This window comes from Mercenaria mercenaria, chromosome 2 (assembly GCF_021730395.1).
Source record: "Mercenaria mercenaria strain notata chromosome 2, MADL_Memer_1, whole genome shotgun sequence".
In the NCBI taxonomy this organism is placed as follows: domain Eukaryota; kingdom Metazoa; phylum Mollusca; class Bivalvia; order Venerida; family Veneridae; genus Mercenaria; species Mercenaria mercenaria.
The window spans coordinates 760,687-774,694 of NC_069362.1; the positions used below are offsets into that span (position 1 = coordinate 760,687).

At 34.8% G+C, this 14,008-nt stretch overlaps 1 protein-coding gene across 1 annotated transcript in view; it reads right to left on the minus strand.

Moving 5' to 3' along the window:
- LOC123563024 (alpha-(1,6)-fucosyltransferase-like) overlaps positions 1-6,619 on the minus strand; it is an 81,289-nt gene extending 74,670 nt beyond the window's left edge. The window contains exons 1-2 of the mRNA XM_045355583.1: positions 6,261-6,619; positions 1,041-1,163 (exon numbers count right to left, since the gene is read on the minus strand). Coding sequence (XP_045211518.1) covers positions 1,041-1,163; positions 6,261-6,268 — 131 coding nt within the window. The 5' untranslated portion in view covers positions 6,269-6,619. The remainder of the gene's footprint in view (positions 1-1,040; positions 1,164-6,260) is intronic.
- Between the last annotated feature and the right edge of the window lie 7,389 nt (positions 6,620-14,008).

Genomic DNA, 14,008 nt, shown 5'->3' on the forward strand with positions numbered 1-14,008 from the left:
ACTCATGGCCATATCTTCATACTAAAGGATGAATTCCAGACAAAGATGATTTTCCAGACAGTGAAAAATATATAAATAGTTGTGTAATCTGACTGAGTTCTCATTGTTTGTAAAATGAAATCCAGCATGGTTAGTAAATCACTTTAGGACCTCCTTTGGGATATTCAGCTGTATATGATATCCCGAGTTGATTTTCCAAATGCATCCAAACAAAGAGGGTATATTACTATTATCAATAATGATGGCCGATTACGGAAACCTCATTATGTTTCATTGTCGTTCATTCGTCTTATATAGCAAATTTCGGTTTGGCGCTCTTGCGCGTATTTCAACGCACCAGAAAGAACTTTTGGAAGTTCTTTAGTCCTATTCACTTAAGACCCAGTGCAAGAAAACGAAATTATCAATAAGCAGCGGCGAAACATTGAATTCTACAGAAACAAATTGTTTTTATGTTTGAGAGAACAAACTCTTTGTTGTCGCTCTGGCGCACGAACGAAGACAAACTAAATAATGTTTCGCGTTGGTATGCATGTCAATGCGATTTAATAAAATAACATTTTATTTAGTCATGATGCGCGTGAAAATGCAAAACTGTTTGATACGTCTTAAAGAAATAAAAATGATATGTTCTGTTGTGCTAATTTTCTATTATAGTGCGTACATGTTTTCGCTTGTCGCCTTGCTGCACACATGAAAACCTCACAACAAAACTTCCAAAAGTTCGATACTTCAAGTTTGCGCGCGAAAAGATAAGACAACGAAATGTGTTATGACAACAACGTGTACATAGCCAATCAGTTATACAATTCGAAATCCTACAACTAAAGGCCGCTTTGCTGCTATATTTTTCTACAATGCGTTTTCTTTCGGCGAGCCTACATTGTTATGTGAAGCTCCCGCTGTAGTTTTTGTGTTATCTGCTTTTAGAAAATTAACCCTTTAGCATTCCTTTGCCCTCCCCTAACCCCTATCCCACGCACTTATCTAATGTATGTGTGTTTCGCAAATGATTGTTATTCAACCAACGTCATACTTACATTATTTCTAGACTTTTAAGAAATCCTTTCATAGCATCGTGTGTAAATCGTCCAGCGTATTGCCCCTGCCATATACCAGCAACAAGTAGCAGAAATATTAGGATGAAAGTGTATTTGTTAAGCCTATAAAAATATGAAAATGGTATCTATTTCTATACCAAAATCAACGAAACAAGTCATTTTTGTTGTCATCTAACATAAACATTGCAAAAACAAAAGAGTAAAAAACCTTGAAATATAGAAATACTGATAATAAACTGATGTTACAATATGGTGACTTTCTCTTGATGTATTTTTATTAAGAGAGTATGATTAACGATACGTCATTAAAGTAAAATCCTGGAATTCCTACCAGTTGGGCAAACACGTAATTTCATTAATGCGTTGTTTGAATAAAAAGAGGATATTTTTTCAATGTAAGATCATTACATATTTCACCGAGTGATCACCATATGTAATATTTTCATCGAAAGTACATATCTAACATTTAAAGCAGTTGGAATCCATATCATTTTTGGCACATTATTATTTGGTTTATGAAGGCACTGAATAAACGATTTACTGAAACAACATGTGAAAAATATAGTGCAGTCCAAATAATTGATTTTACTGTAGTTCTTATATTTCAACATTCATTTGGCTAATTTTGTTTACCTAATTCGCAGATATGTTAAGATAATTCAATCTTAATTGGGCAACCAGGACAGCAAAATAAGATTTTAAGTAGTGAACAGAAATAAGTGAACATGATCTTTTGTTGAACCATCAAACATCCAATTTGATTAACCACCCTTTAATATGTATATCATAAAGTCAGATGATGCTAACATCTTGTAATTGTATTTTTTTCATATTTGTGTCAGACCAATATACCAGTCGTGAACTATCACTGTATAACCCAGTCCACGCTTTCTTGATTACATTGTATGCTTCATTACCTATCGTTACAATAGTCTTTAAATGCCATGTGATAGTTGTGAGAATATCTCCTAACTTAGACTCTCTGCTGTTAACTTTTCAGGTGTTTTTAGGATCAGGAAGTCTATTTTTATGCCCCCGAAGGGAGGCATATAGTTTTTGAACCATCTGTCAGTCTGTCGGTCTGTTGGTCTGTCGGTCGGTCCGCAATTTTCGTGTCCGGTCCATATCTTTGTCATCCATGGATGGATTTTCAAATAACTTGGCATGAATGTGTACCACAGTAAGACGACGTTTCGTGCGCAAGACCCAGGTCCGTAGCTCAAAGGTCAAGGTCACACTTAGACGTTAAAGGTCACTTTTCATGATAGTGCATTCGTGTCCGGTCCATATCTTTGTCATCCATGGATGGATTTTCAAATAACTTGGCATGAATGTGTACCACAGTAAGACGATGTGTTGCGCGCAAGACCCAGGTCCGTAGCTCAAAGGTCAAGGTCACAGTTAGACGTTAGAGGTCATATTTCATGATAGTGCATTGATGGGCGTGTCCGGTCCATATCTTTGTCATTCATGCATGGATTTTAAAATTATTGGGCATGAATGTGTACAACAGTAAGACGACGTGTCGCGCGCAAAACCCAGACCCGTAGCTCAAAAGTCAAGGTCAGCCTTAGACGTTAAAGGTCATATTTCATGATAGTGCAATGATGGGCGTGTCCGGTCCATATCTTTGTCATTCATGCATGGAATTTAAAATAACTACGCATGAATGTGTACCACAGTAAGACGACGTGTCGCGCGCAAGACCCAGGTCCGTAGGTCAAAGGTCCTAAACTCTAACATCGGCCATAACTATTCATTCAAAGTGCCATCGGGGACATGTGTCATCCTATGGAGACAGCTCTTGTTTCCTAATTAAACTCCGCGGAAGGGTTGGATGAGGTTGCATACTTCAACTCAATCGAACTGAATATGATATTTGCGGTCTATTCTTCTGATAGACATTTTAACATTTTATTAAATAGTGCTACCTCTACATTATGACGCAGTATTTCTTTCACCAGAACATGAAAAGTACATACAGACATACAATTCACCGTCTGTATTATACTGGTAGTTTCATATATGTATAATTCAGAGATATAAGGCAACACAAATTATGTTTCCTAAATAAAAGAAGAGGTATTTTTATTGATTTTACTAGTATTATCAGAGACCAAAAACTGTAGATTTGTCCTAACTACTTTGAGAAGCACAGGGGATCCGTTACAAACGAAATATTTAATTATAATAAAATTACATCGGATTTAAATATAAGGCTTAATATTTCAGTCAGCTGTAATTGAAACGAATCTAATATTACTAGTATTATCAAACGACCGGTCATATCATAACGTGTAAGTTTGAAATTATTGCTCATCGAATTCCGTCTAATACTAAGTATATTCTTTAAAAATATTTCTCCCTAGAATGACCCGATTTATTGCTTGTTATGCTTAAAACTGTGTTGAAAGAACATTACATACCCCAGCGCTCTTGCTAAATGGGGACGGATATTCGAATGTGAAAATCAAATTCGTAAATTAGTGCATATTTGTTGTCATTGAATTTTAGCAATCTAAGCGCGCTACTTAGGCAAAATTAAACGTTTGTTCTGTTGTGTTTGTTTAGTGCGTGTTAACAAGAATATAATTGGCAGGGTGGGGTTCGCAGTACGGATTATCAGTTTGCAACAGGTGAAATGCGATTCGTGTCAAAAATGTCCAATTAACATGAAAACCGCAATGCATAGTTGGCAGGGATCATCGTTAAGGATTAATAGTTTGCAGCAGGCGCCAATATAATGCATTTCTTTATTTTTTGTTCATTTGAATCGTCGCCTGTTTGTTTTTCTTTTTATTTTTGGTAAAAGCATTTAAATCTCTTTTTATGCTGCACCTCGTTCAGATGTAATAGATTTCGATCTTTTTCATTTTTTAGTATCCAACAAAAGGCATATTAACGACACTATTATCTAAACCTACCTAATGAGTGTTTATCAAATTACTTAAATTAGTATATTGATTAAATTGATGTGAACCGCAACAAATAACATAAAGAGAGGTTCGAGTTTGTATGGATCTATAACCATGATTGCCTTTAAGGTAGTTCTGCACGTTTGACTAACCGGAAGTGATGGCGTAACGTCCATTTATCCGGGAAATGTAGAATAAATCCTGGATACGACGTATGGAAATGAAAATTATTTTATGAATTAATCGGAACCTGTGAGTAATTTTATTACAGTGATACTGTTGCTATATTTCTAAAGTCAAAATATGGTGTTAAAACATATTACATGCTAAATAATTTAAAATAATATCTTAAAATTTTCGTGAAATGTCCGATTCATTTTAATCATGGTCAAATGTCTTAAAAATAAGCACACGGACCTATACATTTTATTTCATCAAATTATAGACCATGTCTTTATATACAAATATGAGAAGTTTCATCAAAATCTACATTGTAGAAAAATTTATATTCGTGCAAATGTTGTGAAAGTTATGATTTTCCCATAGACTCCCATTATGAGATATTGCGTGAGGTCCATATTTTTCAAATCAGTCAAGCAAAAAAATCAAGCACACGACCCTATCCTTTTTATTTGCTGAATCGTCTAGGTATATTCTGAAGTTTTGAAAAATCAGAGTTTAATTTAATTCTACAGTGTAGAAAAGATTTTAATCCAAACCTGCAGAAATACCCTAAATACGAGAAATTAAAAAACAAATGCCTTAAATTTAAAATTGTCTTAATTATAGACACTGCTTTAAAGTAAATCAGTGTCAGGCGCACATCGGGCTTTCGAGCACAACTAAGAAAACGCTAGGGTAGAGCACCATTTAAATAAATAAATGAATGCCAGTTGCGAAATCCGACTGTAACAAAGCGAATTCATTAAAACTTCCTCCTAGAATTCCGTTATTCAAGTGCAGAGGCTGGAAGCCAATATTCGCCCGAAGTCAAACGGTATACATTCGTCCTTTGTTGCAGTATGAAATATTGTTTTGATCATAAAGACACTGTATTGTATATAGCGCAGGAGAATTTATCATCCATGATCGTAATCAAATAATATCAGTAAGAATGTAAAGATGTTGATGAAACTTTTCGAGATGTGATCGTCTTTTCTGTTAAGAAGGTATTCTGATGTTTGTAAATAAAATCTGTAAAAAGATCCTTTGGAAGCAAAGAATGCAACCAAGAAGAATAATAGCAGACTCGGTTTGATTGAGTCTGCTCATGAGAGGTAATGAAATGTGCAACACCTCTCACGCCCCCTAGCACCGGCTTGAGCGGAACTCTATTACACATATGTTGAATGAACACCATGATTCCAAAAGACCAGAAAATATAACAACACTGGATCCAAGTACGGGGAGACATTTTACAGCAGCCACACGGCACTTAAAGATTGCTGTTGTGATAGTTAATAAAATCTGTAAATAAGATCCTTGGAAGCAAAGAATGCAACCAAGAAGAATAATAGCAGACTCGATTTGATTGAGTCTGTTCATGAGAGGTAATGAAATGTGCCAATCTGACTAAAGTACTTGATCTTCTAACCTATGCGTAGCGTAATAGGATATGTACTTTAGTCAGATTGTGAAATGTGCAACACCTCTCACGCCCCCTAGCACCGGCTTGAGCGGAACTCTATTACACATATGTTGAATGAACTCCATGATCCCAAAAGACCAGAAAATATAACAACAAGTACGGGGAGACATTTTACAGCCGCCACACGGCACTTAAAGATTGCTGTTGTGATAGTTAATAAAATCTGTAAAAAAGATCCTTTGGAAGCAAAGAATGCAACAAAGTTGGCTGAAGCATTCTAAAGTAGAATCGCTTTCAGTTCTAGTTGATTAATTCGTCAATTAGAGGACTGTAATGTTTGCATAAAAAGTCATGTATTTGTTGAAATATATAACACTCTTGTCGATGTGTATCCATGTATAACTTCGGTAATTTTCATAGTCTTGCTGGCAATATCACGAACTTGTTAATGAAAGTTGTTTTATTGCATAAGATATTACCTTTCAAAACGAAAATTGACTATGCAAACCTGCTTTCATTTGAATACATATAACTGACGATAATTAATATTAAGCGATAGTTTATTTAATTCGATAAGTGCGTCATGAATTCAAATTAATAATATTATTATATTTTATGTTTTAATACAATAGTCACTAACATTGTGACAGCAAATGGAAGTTGTTATTTACATGTAAAAATATTTTGTTAACTTACCTGTTCATTGGCAGTGACCTCTTTTAATTCCTGAATAATTGATCACTATTATCTTCAACAGTTATTATCCATTTTGATAAATCTGAGAATAATTTATAAACGATCACGAATATAACATAAAAACTCGCATTTATGAAGTCGCTGTGTTTAAGCATATAACAAATTAAATGTATTACTGTTAATATTTTACACATCTCGTACAGAAGTATAGCACACTGTTGAAACAAATCCGTAATATCACTTTCCAGATTTTAGCACATTTAAACAACCTTTATCATGTTCGTTGAATCACGCACTCTTGTATCATATGAGTAATACAATTGTCCAGGTCTTAGCATATTTAAGAATTCTACTATATCAATACCTTAGTGATACTTCATTTCATTGTAATGTCTACATTCATGGTAAACACGTTTGAGTTTTATATATCATGTGTGATATGGTAAAAACAACATTACATCTAGATTGGGGCTAAAAGGCCTAGATCTTTGCAGTGGGCAGTGTCTTCACCAGCAATTTTGGGGGCTAATGACTATCACAGTATGGTTCCAATAAAGTCATTGTTTATTGGGGAGTCAGTCTACTTTACAAGTGTATCAATTAGTGAAAAGGGGAAACATAAATATTGTTAACTTTTAAAGTTAAACCCTTTTTTGGCATTTTTATGTAATGAAAAAAATATTTGTTGATCAAACACAATAATAAAATGATAAGAAACTTTATTTTAGGAAAAAAGCAAGTTTTTATTCTCTTTTTTTTTCAAATTCTATCAGGAGACGTGTGATATTTCAGAAAACTTTCACTCATCTAAAAGTTTTGTTTAAAGGTTGCAGAATATTGTAAATAACATTTGTCTAAGATTGAAAACCGAATTTGCATTTCTGTGTTACAAAGTAAAGCTTGAAAAAAGTACACTTTTGGTAACTTACTGAAATTGAAAATTCAGAATAGGTGGAACACAATAATTTGATTTTACCTAGTAATATTATATTCAAATAATGGTGATTGCATGAATATGAGAGAATCAATTTCCATTCTTATTGTAAGAATTCTTTATAAATATAATGGAAGGATCACCTTCATCAATATGCCCTTTTTTGCATAATAGTTATGATATTGAAAAATATTGAATATTCAACACAAAGAAATCATTGAGTTTTCACTATACATGTGTTTTATCGTCATTATTATTTTTAATATTGTTAATGTATTTCTTATTATTTCATTTGTAATACATATAATAATGATAATAAAATGAAAATAACAAAAATTATTATCTATTTAATATCAAAATGATAATAATTATTATTATTATTCCACATTCACTGAAGGAATATTAATTTCTTTAAACGCCACTGCACAAATCTTCATGATGTAGTTGGGACCCTGTTGTGCTAATTGCCCTCTTATCAGCTACTGTTACGTAATCGCTGATAAGCAGCAGATAAGATGGGAGTTGCTTATTGGATTTGGATGGGGGGGGGGGCACTAATATAGTAGTGGATCTAGGCCTTTAAGGAGGTTTTCTTTTGTCTCTTTGGGTTTAACATTGCACTGACACAATTATATGTCATATTTTGTTTTTCCAGCTTTGAGGATGGAGGAAAACCCTAGTCTCCCCTACCCGGGATTCACGCTACCGACTATAATAAACTAGTGTAGGAATGATCCGCGTTAAAATAGAAGTCAGCTAACACAAGTCTCCAAACACATTTCTTTATATTGAAATGGCAATAAAATACATGTTTGTCTTTTTGGGTTTAGCATTGCACTGACACAATTATAGGTCATAATTTCGTTTTTCCATCTTTGAGGATGTAGGAATACCCAAGTCGCCCCTTTCGGGGGTCAAGCTACCGACTATAATAAACAGAAGTTACTAGTAAACAGTATCATCATAAAAAGTATAATAAGCTGACAGCATATTAATAATACCTTTTATATTGATACTGTCCAATGTGAATAAGTGTAGGAATGATCCGCGTTAAAATAGTAACAAGTCTCCAAACACATTTCTCTGTATTAAAATGGCAATAAAATACATTCCCTGGAATCCCGAAAATAAGCCGGTTTTGAAAATAAGCCGGTTTAAAAAATAAGCCATCATTTCACTAAATACAAAAAGGGCTCATAAATTAGCCGCACTCAAAATTAAGCTGTCAATTGTTATGCGTCAAATGTTTTTACCACCAACCTACCGACTTGTTTTCAAATGAAAGTGCCGTCTTATAAAAAAATCGTTCAAAAATTTTTAAATTATGCAACTACACACGACTTGTTTGTTCACGTTGAGTCAATTTTTGGGCGATTAAATCATAGGTGTATTTGTTTGTTAGGCCAGACAAAACTTTTTAACGAGTTAATATGTTAGTATCGGATTATTTTCATTAAGAAATTGTAAACAAAATAGGTATGTCCGAAGTATAAGCATTTACCGAAGTCTATGTTTTTACTAAAAAGCAATATGACATCCGTCTCTGCAGTATTTTGGTACTAGATAATACGCCGGTTTTTAAACCGTTGCCGAATATATGTACTCAAAAGTTCACCGGATTTAAATTAAGCCACCAAATACTTAAGAAATCTTTAAAAAAAGCCGCAGCTTATTTTCGGGATTTCAGGGTATATATAGATGTCAATAAAATGTTACATGTGTATTACGCTAAAAGAATAAAGTAATATGAAAATCATTATCGGTAGTTAAAAGTTCTTAAGGGAAATAAATTGAATGTTGTAATTATTTACTGATAAATATAAACAGGTGCTATCAAATTATTTGTAACATCTGATATGGTCAACCAGTGCTTATAAAGTAAATACATGTAAATACTTAAAAATAAAAAGAAATAACATGAGTCGGTTTTATACAGGTTACTGACCGTACCCTATTTTCAACCTGTTTTCTGTCTGTCTTGTATTTTGTGTTGTATTGTTTGTTGTTAGCGTTTCCTTTCCTTTGTTCTCCTCACTTCCTTTATTGCCCTATCCTTTCCCCTTGCAACTGCGCTCCCTTGTTTTGGCATTCCCTCCCCTTTAACTATGAGTAAGGTATCAAGTCCACTTCAATTTTGGCTACCGAATCCTAAGGCGGTGTTCGATTGTTTTGTTTCTTTCCGGCTTGTGTGTGTGTTTGTGTGCTTATTCGTCAGTGTGTCTTGGGCTGTGCCTACAGTTATATTTTGCTTGTATGTTTGTCTATGTAAGTTAGTTGTGGGTGTGTTTGTCCTTTGTACATTAGTTTTGTGCTACTGTAGTTCACGTTATAGTGTAACTGTAATTAAGGAACGTAGCATTCCTGTTTGCTTATTCGTCCTTGTTCCCCTTCAACCTCTCCCTCCCCCATTAGCTACCCCTATCCCTTTCTCCCCTCTATCTATTTTTTGCACGAACTTAAAATGTACTTGTATTTTTGAAGAAACACGTTCGTAACATTTTTCCGTTCCAGCTTCTTTTGTGGCTCTGAGGCTGTGTTTGTGGTGATCTGTGCTTCCGAGAAATCAATCCTTACCGATTATTTTTTATCACCAGTTTCATTTGTTCAATTATATTATAACATTCTTTAGAATAATCTCCATATTTTACACGGTATGGAACCACAACTTATGTTTGGCCAAAATATATTATCGAGAAAGTTTGCCTGGCCGAAATATCCTAGGCCAAAACGTGTTGCGTTTTTGATAATGATAAACCAATATATCCCATATTTCAGACTTTTTTTATATTGCAGTTTTAAGAAATAAATATTAAAGATGTTTTTCACAATTATTTCTAGCGGACAGAATTTTTTGTAACTTTGCATATTTATAGATTGATGTATGACAAGTTAAAATAAAAAAATAAAAATAATAGGTACCCGTGCTTCTTTTTTCAATATTCAAAGTTTATCAAGAACACCAAATCGGTATTTTTGTCTGAAGAAACAGTACATACATGTCATAATAAAACTACTGCAAACAATTATTTATTCAACGTTTCACTCTGATGTTACTGTTTATGCATCCGAATTTATAACATCACTATATCTATGCATAAAATGTCAACATATAGATATATTAACTCAGAAAAATTACTCTTGACAGATGTCGAATGTATCTGAAATTGAGAAAAACACGAAGTATTTCTTATTGATATGAAAAGTCTAGCGGACAGAATTTTTCCATGTTTTATATTATGTAAGCTAGAACTAAGACAAAAAAATCTAAACCAAAAAAATAATATCAACCCGTGCTTGTTTTGAAGAAAAATAAAAAATATTCACTCCACCCACAAAAGTATTTTTTCATTACCCCACCCACCTAGAAATTATGAACATTTTTTTTTCTTACAAAAAAATTGCACAATGTTATTATCAGTTCCTTAACCAATATTCTTACTCACATGCGGAATAATGCTCCTTTAAGGGGTAGAGGGATAACGACAACAGGCCGCGCATGGTTGCAAAATGCGCATGCGTCAATTAGTTACTTTTCATAGATGTCGGAAATTCCAACATTTACATATCATTTAAGTTCCATATTGTGACGTATCCTACCGTACAGTATGACTTAGCAGGGTTGTCAACGTTTTGTAACATACAACAGAATGATTATTAGCCTGATATGTCTCATTTATTTGGGTTAATGTGGCCTTGAAAACTATCAAGTGGACACGTCTGCGGATGAAATAACAATGTAGTAATTTCATTTAACTGGAACTGGTTAGTGCAATTTGAATTCGTATATTTTTTCTTATATACATACCCCATGAAACTGCAACGTTTAATGCAATTTTGTTCAAAATAGTTAATTACCTTGAAATAGAAAGTTTTGAGGTATGTCTCAAAATATTTAATTCATATAAAGCAAGTAGACAGACATACAAATAAACAAAAATCGCCAGCAGAACATTTAAAATAATATTTCAATATAAAACATATGCAACAAAACATCCTGTAACTTAGTGTTTCCTTTTGTAGACATCATTGCTTTCACGTTAAAATTGTTAGTTAGACATGCACTTCAGAGGAAGCAAAACAGCATGTTTTTCCTGAACCTAATTGTGATGTTTATTTGATTAAAATTCTTATTTTACATATCCCTTTTTGAGTTATTGCAGCCTTTCACAGTCACAGCCCTTGTGATAACTAACGAGAAAAATGAATGCCGTTCTCTAAAATTCAAACTATGTTTGGAGCGGATAAAATGTGTAAGGGACCGCACAGCTCTGTCAAAAGAGTTCGTCCTGTAACCAAAATGCCCCGGGTTCGAGTCCTGGTCACGCTGTACATTTTTTTTTCACCCAGTGACATATCCCTCACGGAGCAGCCTGTAAGTCATATACGAGGCAAAAAACGCGGTATTATAAGACTTTAGTTTTCTTTTTGTGGCAACATACATAGAAATGGCTGCTTCACTATTTGACATATATATGAAGATAAGGTCTCACAATTCTTTCTACGGCACGCACCATTTGAAATATTAATGCTATATCGAATAGGGAAAAAACACAAAAGTTAACTGTGCAAAATTTGATCATATTTGCATCATTTTTTTTTCTACAACCGTTATTTGTACTGTTTTGAAATTACTTTAGCCATGCACCCATGTTGTCATGGTCAGAGCAAGATCTGTATCATAAATACAGATAAATAGGCTCCAACTGATGTCATGGTCCGGTAACAACATCTAAAGTAGGTCTGTACAAGTACTATAGATAACCAGGCCCCAACTGTTGTCATGGTTGTGTAACAACACTTAGAGCATGGTGTGTATAAGTACTATAGATACCAACGACCAAACTTTTCTTATGGCTGTGTTATAACAGCTAGAGCATGGTCTGTATCAGTACAATAGACAAATCTGCTCCGGCTGTTGTCATTGTCCGGTAGCAATAGCTAGAGCATAGTCTATATCATTACAATAGACAAACATGCTGCGGCTGTTGTCATTGACTGGTAACAACAGCTAGAGCATAGTCTATATCAGTACTATAGATAACCAAACCCCAACTGTTTTCATGGTTGTGTTACAACAGCTGGAGTATGGTATAAATCAGTACAATAGATAAACATGCTCCGGCTCTTGTCATGGTCCGGTAGCAACAGCTAGAACATGGTCTATATCATTACAATAGATAAACATGCTTCAGCTGTTGTCATTAACCGGTGACAACAGCTGGAGCATGGTCTGTATCAGTACTATAGATAACCAAACCCCAACTGTTTTCATGGTTATGCTACAACAGCTGGAGTATGGTATAAATCAGTACAATAGATAAACATGCTCTGGCTCTTGTCATGGTCCGGTAGCAACAGCTAGAACATGGTCTATATCATTACAATAGATAAACATGCTTCGGCTGTTGTCATTGACCGGTTACAACAGCTAGAGCATGATCTGTATCTGTGCTAAATTTAACCAGGTCCCAAATGCTTTCATGGTTGTGTTACAACAGCTGGAACATTGTCTGTATCAGTACTTTAGATAACCATGCCCAAAAATTTGTCATGGTTGTGTTACAGAAGCTACATCATGGTCTGTATCAGTACTTTAGATACACAGACCCCAGTTATTGTCATGGCTGTGTTACAACAGGAACAGCATGGTCTGCATCATTACTTTAGATAACCAGACCCCAACTGTTGTCATGGTTGTGTTACAAAAGCTACAGCATGGTCTGTATTAGTACTATAGTTAACCAGACCCCAACTGTTTTCATGGTTGTGTTACAACAGCTGGAGTATGGTATAAATCAGTACAATAGATAAACATGCTCCGGCTGTTGTCATGGTCCGGTAACAACAGCTAGAACATGGTCTGTATCAGTACAATAGATAAACCTGCTCAGGCTCAGTCATTGTCCGGTAGCAACAGCTACAGCATAGTCTATATCATTACAATAGATAAACATGCTGCGACTGTTGTCATTGACCGGTAACAACAGCTAGAGCATGGTCTGTATCAGTACTATAGAAAACCAGACCCCAACTGTTTTCATGGTTGTGTTACAACAGTTGGAGTATGGTATAAATCCATACAATAGCTAAACATGCTCCGGCTGGTGTCATGATTTGGTTACAACAGCTAAAGCATGATCTGTATCTATACTAAATATAACCAGGTCCCAACTGCTTTCATGGTTGTGTTACAAAAGCTACAGCATGGTCTGTATCAGTACTATAGATAATCAGATTTGAACTGTTGTCATGATTGTGTAACAGCAGTTAGGGCATGGTCTGTAGCAGTACTATAATGTAAACAGGCTCTGACTGTGGTCATGGTCCGGTAACAATAGCCGGAGAATAATCTGTATTAGTACTAACGATAACCTGGTCCCAGCTGTTGTCGTGGTTGTGTTACAAAGGCTAGAGCATGGTCTGTATCATTGCAATAGATAAGCCAGCTCCGGCTGTTGCCATTGTCCGGTAGCAACAGCTAGAGCATGGTCTATATCACTACAATAGATAAACATGCTGCGGCTGTTGTCATTGACCGGTAACAACAGCTAGAGCATGGTATGTACCAGTATAGATATAACCAGACCCCAACTGTTGTCATTGTTGTGTTACAACAGCTGGAGTATGGTATAAATCAGTACAATAGATAAACATACTCCGGCTGTTGTCATGGTCCGGTAACAACAGCTAGAACATGGTCTATATCAGTGCAAAAGTTAAATGCTCCAGTTGTTGTCATTGACTGGTAACAACAGATGGTCTGTATTAGTACTATAGATGAACATGCTCCGGCAGTTGTCATGGTCCGGTTAAA